This window comes from Toxotes jaculatrix, chromosome 16 (genome assembly GCF_017976425.1).
Source record: "Toxotes jaculatrix isolate fToxJac2 chromosome 16, fToxJac2.pri, whole genome shotgun sequence".
Taxonomy (NCBI): domain Eukaryota; kingdom Metazoa; phylum Chordata; class Actinopteri; family Toxotidae; genus Toxotes; species Toxotes jaculatrix.
This window is the reverse complement of record NC_054409.1, coordinates 16667447-16675112: the sequence shown is the minus strand read 5'-3', so window position 1 is coordinate 16675112 and position 7666 is coordinate 16667447. Positions and strand designations below refer to the sequence as shown.

The following is a 7666-nucleotide window of genomic DNA, read 5'->3' as shown; positions in this document are numbered from 1 at the left end:
ACAGGTTTTGTTTTTTTTAGTTTTTTTTTTTTTTTAAAACTAGTGTTTTGTGTAATGGAAACAGGAAACCCCAATGTCAAACTTCTTTAACATGAAAGTCTGAACAAGAATGATTAGTATTTTTGATTTACAATCATTCTGTCAACAACTGTGTAGTGCCTGGGATCAAAGGATAAACTCAAGGCTTTTCATCCCAGGGAAAAATATTACAGTGAGGAAAAACTGCAAAATAATAATTGTGTTTTCATGGAAATATCTGTTACAGAGTCAGGAAATAAAACAGCTTGTAATAATTAGTTTACTGAGCATGTGCCACATAACATTTAAAATAGCCCTGGATCAACCAGTATACTGTAATTAATATTTTCTATAACAAGTCTTGGGAGGCTTCATTACGTGGACTAAACCAATTATACAAACTATTATATTAAAAACAAGAACAATCCTCATAAAAACAATTATTGTCAGTCAAAATAACACAACTACTGTATCACAGGATCAACAGATTAATATCTTTAAACCTATTAAGTCATTAAAAAAAGTAAAAAAAAAATCAGCAGCTACCACAGCAAATACAATAAATAGAAACTGATGCTGATTATGAAGTTTTCATTTTTGCACAGATGGAAAATCTTTCACTGCTGATCATATCAACATCAGAGAAATTCTCTCCATTCCATTTCTTCACATGTTTAAGGTAAATTAGTTTGTTGCCAGTGTGGACAGTCTTGTCAGTGCAGTATGGTGATACTGCGGTCAGTCACGGCACACGCCGGCAGCAGTGGGGCACTGAAGTTTTGCGTGACAGAGTACAGCACGGCACCGGAGTGCGGCTCGTAAAACAGCAGCGTCTGACTCGGCCAGTCCAGCAGCAGGCCGATCCTCTGGGGCGTCCTCACCACCTGCAGGGGCACCTTCTTGCCAGCGTGGCAGAAAGAATAGTCCCCATCGTAGCGAGACAACACCCAGGACTGAGTGTTGTAGCCCAGCCGCGCCTCGTTCCCGGAGCCTTTGCGTTCTAGAGAGGCATAGCAGACCCCGACCTTAAAGGCACCACTCTGGCCTACATCCACCACCCAGCTGTGGGTGCCAGAGGACATAGACAGTGAGCCAAGCGCGTTGGGCCAACAGTCGAATCGTGCTGGGTCGTAAGGAAGGGCCTGGCGGGCTTTTTTATGGAGGAAGGTCAAAGTGCAGAGGTCATCAGACAGTGACAGGAGAGGGCTCACTGTGCGCTCGTCAAACTTTAAATAAGATGATCCATATGCTGTGGGACAAAGGAAAAAGATGCCGTGGATGTCACAAACTGCTAAATTACTATAAGCAAAGATCACGTTTTGATGCCTTTAGAGAATTCTTCACTGTAATAAAATGTCCTGAATACAGTGATGTTACAGCTCACTCCTCCACATACACAAAGATGTCAAGATACAGGGTCGGCCACTGAGCTTGTAGTCTTAACATTACACTTCCTGTTACCTTTATCATGCTTGTACGTTTGCATGAAGGTCCAGGACGATTTACAGCCAGATAAAAATCTACCCACCGTTTGGCCCGAGCAGCACTGCAGCGGCCCACAGGCCTCTCAGCAGCTTGCTGTCACTGCAGCCTGTGTTCAGGTTGAGCTGGTCTGTGTCACAGGGCTCCCCAACCCCCTCAGCCTCCTCCACCCTAACACACAAACACAGAAAGAAGAGATATGACCTCTCCGGTATGTCCTGAGCAAGAAAAAAATTATATTCAGCATGTCATGTGATAACAGATTACCTTTCAGCTATGTCCTGGACACTAGTCTGAAAAATGAGACAGGAAACAAGTGATTACTCTCTTGGGCATTAACATAGTTCTGACCATTATCAGGACACTGAGTATCTGAGCACAAGTTCCTCTATTCATCAGAAATCTTCCCACAGTGATGCCCACTCATCCCTGAACTCCCGCCCCCCTCCTGCTACACCTGTCCCGGTCTCTCACCACCAGCTGTGCATCAGGAGTGTGCGTCAGTGTGTGCACCAGACGTGAGCGTGTTTGCGTCAAACTCGCCAAAGCCTGGCTCCAGTGGGCTTTCTGGGTGAGGAGACACTGCTCCACACGCTCCTCTTCTCTCTGCACCTCCTCCAGGAGCCGCTGCTCCTCCTCCTCCAGGGCTTCACGCACTGCGCTGACCTGAGCCAGCACCTGCTCCCTCGCATTGCTCGCTGCTGCCTGTATAGCAAGAAACAGGAGAGGGGGTGAAATATTTCATTCATGGCACAGAAAGAGGAAACACTAGAGCACTGTTTCCTAACCTCCTTATGACCCACTGGCACCATGCACATGTCTTTGCATTAGATTGTTTCATTTGAAAAGATAAAAGCCTTAGATTCATCATACTATACCTTGTGAGGCTTTTGAGTTTCATTGTATAATCAAGAAATACTGTGTCATTATCATTGCAGTCAACAGTTAATCTGTAACGTTTAAGTCACGAAAACACTTTCTAAATTTATGAGCACCCATGTGACTCAAAGTTTATGGCCAGAGGAAAGACTTTCTTTTGTAGTTTATTCTGTGAGGAAAGTTTAAACAGCCATGGAAGCAGCTCTGTGAGGCTATAAAGGCACATGGTGGAGCTAGATAAAAAGTCAGAGGATCCCCAAAGTTATTACAAGAAATCCTGAGGGAGATCTCAATGTCTGTTCCAAACCTCACAACAATCCCTCTAATTGTCGTTGAGATATTTTACTCAAACCCACAAATATCATCTTCATGGACATGCTAGAGGGAAAGTCATGAGGATACACCATCTGGGAAGCATGAATGTCTGTAAAAAGGTTTTGTGCCAGTTCATTTCATAGATACTGAGAAGCTGCTAAATCAAAACTTTGACCTAACCACGGTGCTATTTGAGAAGTCATTCAAACACCAGAGAAAGATTTCATCCACAGGGGACCATGAATGTCTGTACAAAATTCTAAGGCCATAAAAAAATCTGGACCAAAGTTGTGGACCAACCAACAGGAAGACTTTACTCATAAATAACAAACAATACACTCAAACAAACAGTTGATGATCAGATGTAACAGACCACAGGCAAACTCACTAAAAGTTACAGAGATTCACTCACAAGACTTCTGAGACAAGACAACAACATCTTTTGTATTGTTGCAGACACATATTGGTTTCGTGACTTGAATTGTTTTCCTTCTACAATGCTTTTGTTGTTTGCCGGAGGTCTGGTTTTCTCTGTTACCTTGAAAACTACACATGCGTGACCTGTACCTCTGACCACTGTAGACCCATTGTATTCAGAGAGCTTAATAAATACAGTTGCAGTGAAAGAGGAGCTTTTCTGCAAACGGTGATAAATTGACTGCAAACACAATCTTTTTTTCAAGGCATACTTGAATAGGGAATAAAATTCTTTTTTTAAATCTTATTCATCAATTTACAATTGCAAAGTATCTCATAAAAAATGTCATGCATTTAAAATCACTTGTAAATAACTAAATCTCATTATACGTGTTAGGGATTAAACTACATTAACTGTCAATCTCCTGATATTCAGGACAATATAGACTTAAGAGCTATACCCAGACTACTTATATTTTATGCTGTTCTACTAAGTATTCACATGTTAAAGCTTTCCTCTCCTAGTGCACTAGCAGTGCTGAAATTATTAGACCAATAATCAATTAGTAGATTAAGTTATTTATCAGGCAAAACTCCCAGTCACTAGTTCCAATGTTTAAATATGAAGATTGCAAAACTGTGATGGCATTTTCACTATTTTCTGTTGTTTTAATCACTAAACAACAAATTGAATCATCAGAGGAAAGAGTTAACAGATTAAAAGATAATAAAAAACAATCTTTAGTTGCAGTCCTAAGGCAAAAAGACCTGTTCCAGGGGAGTGTCCACACACATAAACCCGACACAAAGCACACGTGGGTTCTCACATGTGACTTTTTCTCACGTGACAAGCCAACCAATGTGAAAACACTCTTGTGGGACAGTGTGAGTTCCACTGAGCAGTGTGTATCATTGTGGAGTTTGGCACTGTGTCTGTGAGATTATTAAGTGTACGGTTGAGTGGGTGGGGAACAGAAGCATTTCTCACCTGAAGCTTTTGCTCTTTGGCTGTCAGCGTCTGGTCGATAAACCTTTCAATCCTCAAAGCCTGCAGCTGCATTTTCTCACACACATCCACCAGTTGGTTCTAGGACAAAAAGAAAAACAAACACACAAGCACATCACAACACATGAATGTTAGCATTATCAGCTGGAGACGCAACAAGAAAATCCTGTCTTTTCAAATTCCATACCAAGGAATCCGGGAGGAAAACCGCATGCAAAATGTGACACACCCAAGAAAGAATGATGAAGTGCACGCAAATCACACTGTTGAATATGGGAACACAATTTCTACATGTTATCAGACAGCCCTCATGGCTTTACACCAGCTGCCATCCATGATACAGTGACTGGCTGAAATAGGCAAAGCCACATTTTCTCATGTTGAACCTTAAAATCTCCCATAAGGATTGCTTTACAAATGTATGAGATAAAGAGCGAAATAAATGCCAAAATCTGTAACAATAATGGTAATTTATAAAGGAGTTAGAGGGCAGCACCACTAACATAAAGTGAAAGTAAACTTCCTGGGCTATTTTTAACCCTGCAGATGGCCTCAGTAAACAAATCATACTTTCTATATTTCCAACGCCGATACCAATATTGTGCCACAGAAAAGTCAATACAACATTGAAGTAAATAGTTTTATGGTCTATGAACTGCTCCACATACTCACTCTGACTGCGGTAACTCTGGTGGCCAGAGGGGTCACAGTATGTCCGTGGCAGGAGCCCACGATGGCGCAGTGAGAGCAGATGAGTTTCTGCTCGGTCCCACAGAACCAGTCCAGCTCAGACTCATGCTCCACACAGAGCTCACATTCACCAGAGAAGATCCCGGACTCGGTATCGGAGGTGGTCGCAGCCGGTGAGGCCGCCCCACCGCCACCACAAGAGTTAGGCACCGCGGTGCCCCCCGCCTCCTTCCCACCGCCGCTCAACACAGAGAAAATGGGCTGCTCACAATCCATCTCCCTGCTTCTCTTTAAAATCTCCTCCGGGTCACTCGATGTGGGTAAGCATGTTAACTCGCACGTTATGAGCTCCCCCGACATGGCACAATAGCGCAGCAGGTGCACCGGCTGAGCAGGAGTCGCACCTACAGAACGGCGCTGTTACACAGGTGTAACAGGTGAGCGGAACACGGAAGTAACACGGACATCAGAGGTCAGAGCTAAAAAAAAAAAAAAAAAAAAAAAGGTTTCTGCTTTGCTGGTTTTCTGTTGTTTGATTTGGGCGTCAGCTGATAACCGTCTTTTAAGTCTTTTCGGTCATGTTGTAGCCGAATTTGTCAGGTAGATCCATTCATAGGTCATATAACAGGCTAAAACAAGTTTCATAGTAGTAGCTTCCTACTTCTCCCAGATTTTTTTAAAAACTGATTTTAGCCTCTTAAACTTGGTTAAAGTTTGGTTTTGAGCGTATTAGCGACCAGGTAGTTTGTTTTAACACCACTTGGATCAGTTATAATATTAAAACGCTGCATCAACATTAAGGCATCAGAAATTTAAAACTGTTGCTCAGTCTAAAATTAAAGCAGTAAAACAGGCTTAGATGCTGAGTTACAAGCAGTTCTGCGCAAATGCAGAATTTTTTCCTCTGCAACTCCAACTAATGTACCTGTAATTTATATGATTAAAAGCTGCGCATTGGACTTTAACTGTGAAAAAAGTCAGGGTGAGATATGTGTTATGTATGGCACCTAAATTCAAAATCACATGTGGCTTCAGTAGATACATGAAGTCATCCCACTGATCTTCACATCAGACACAGCTCTTCATATATGAACCAAAAATGGAGTTTAATTTGTGTTCATTAGATACAGTTGTGGGAAGAGTTATTAAATTTTCCAGGGTGGATAGACGATGTGAAAGATACTCTGTTTCATCATATGAGTATGCACAGGGATCAGAGGTAGAGCCACACCTCAGAAACAGCTCTGTTTAGCAATAGTGAACAACACCCAGTGTCTGGAAAAGCTCTTGATTCTGTAGATAATTGCCTCTAGGAAGACCAAATGTACATTATGTCGGATGGTCTGCTTTTATTAAATAGCCAGACCCATTAACAGAAAATGTCTCTCAGTCTTGTGTAAGCTGGAGGTGTGGGTGTATCAGGTGGGGCAGCCCAGCAATTATGTTTTTATTTCTAAAATAACACCAGGCGTAACTATAAAATATACAAAATTAACATATTGATAACTGTAAATTAGTGGAGCTGCTGACGGTGGGATAATGTCGTTTAAAACTAAAAATAGGGATATCCAGTGGAACGTAAAAGGCTTTGTATCTTCTTTGTTTTCGTTTTCTTTTTCTGTCCCTGTGGCTTTTCAAACTGAGCAAAAATCAAAGACTACTTGTTGAAGTTACAGGTAAGTTTGAGAAGACACATATCGAATCTCCAAAAACTCAAACCGGCACAAGGAACGACACACCTCCCATTCCTCCCAGCTCCACATCTGCAAGTAACTGGATAGGAGTGATTGACAGAAGAGTGTGATGCCTTGGGTGGGTTTCCACGCATTTCACTTTGAAATGAGAACGGCAGAGGCACAGAGATACCATTGTTATATCAGCATAAAAGGCTGTTTTCAATAGGGTCAAACTAACTAAAACAGTAAACATGAGACATACAGTAGAGGTGTTCAGATCATGTATCAAACAAGACTTTCAAACAGACTGTGTTTGTGTTTGGAGGGAACATCTGAGCATGTGAATCCTACTGATATTCTCCAGGAAAAAGAGGAAAATAGCTGTAAACAAATCAGTTTCTCTCTTCATGTTTCACTCAACATTTTTACATGCAGGTAGACCCTTTACTTCAGCTGGATTTCTCTTCAACAGACAATATACAGTAAACAGTCGCATCCTGAAACCTGACATTTTTTCCGCTTATTTTAATTTACCTTACATACATGTTTGATTCATTCTCTATTTGCTGTGGAGAACGAAGAATTTGTTGTACTTAGCTTAAAGAGAAACTGAGAGAGCCGTGTTCAGGCTGAAGACAAAGTGTTTTTGTACATGTAGTGTGTTTTTATGCTAATGAAAAGTCATTTGGAAAAATGACTTAAGTTTCCATTGCTACTTTCTGTAATGCAGCTCCTGATCTCCAGAGGGTGCTCAGTCACTTCATTAACTGAACCATGAAGTCATCTTCATCACTGAACAGATGTGCAGGGATTTGAACTCAAGATGCAGGTGACCACATGACAGAAAGTAGGCGCTGAGATTATTTAGATTGATGAAAGCACATAATAAGATGCCTGAAGATGAACCTTTTTTTTTTTTTTTAAATCCTCCATATTTCAAACATTAATCCTACTCTGCATTATCAGTTTATCCACTGCTGCTAAGTGATTTGCAGAAGTCATCAGTTACAATTAGTAAAGAAAAAGGCCACATCTAATATACTTATGACCTGCGCTCAACTTTGAAACCTTTGTTATAATTTAATATGTGGTGTGCTTTAAGGTAAGCACATAGTTGAGTAATAAACATAAACCTTTCGTGCATAAATCTTTTGTGTATAACTGTAATTTTTTTTTTATCATT

General features: G+C 41.1%; 1 protein-coding gene across 1 annotated transcript; it reads right to left on the bottom strand.

Moving 5' to 3' along the window:
- Nucleotides 1–284: 284 nt before the first annotated feature.
- On the bottom strand, nucleotides 285–5241 carry bspry (B-box and SPRY domain containing). Its single transcript, XM_041058637.1, has 6 exons — nucleotides 4790–5241; nucleotides 4100–4198; nucleotides 1975–2205; nucleotides 1768–1793; nucleotides 1547–1671; nucleotides 285–1267 (listed from the first exon to the last, which is right to left on the bottom strand). The coding sequence occupies exons 1-6, from the start codon at nucleotides 5165–5167 to the stop codon at nucleotides 732–734; spliced, it is 1395 nt and encodes a 464-aa protein (XP_040914571.1). The 5' UTR covers nucleotides 5168–5241; the 3' UTR covers nucleotides 285–731.
- Nucleotides 5242–7666: the final 2425 nt, after the last annotated feature.

What these genes read in the sequence shown, in the direction of transcription:
- bspry (XM_041058637.1), bottom strand. Translation starts at nt 5,167, where the DNA reads ATGTCGGGGGAGCTCATAACGTGCGAGTTAACATGCTTACCCACATCG. An exon ending in CTCCTGATGCACAGCTGGTG is followed by an intron (nt 1,794 to 1,974) that starts GTGAGAGACCGG and finishes CTCATTTTTCAG; the next exon opens with ACTAGTGTCCAGGACATAGC. An exon ending in GTCCAGGACATAGCTGAAAG is followed by an intron (nt 1,672 to 1,767) that starts GTAATCTGTTAT and finishes TTTGTGTGTTAG; the next exon opens with GGTGGAGGAGGCTGAGGGGG.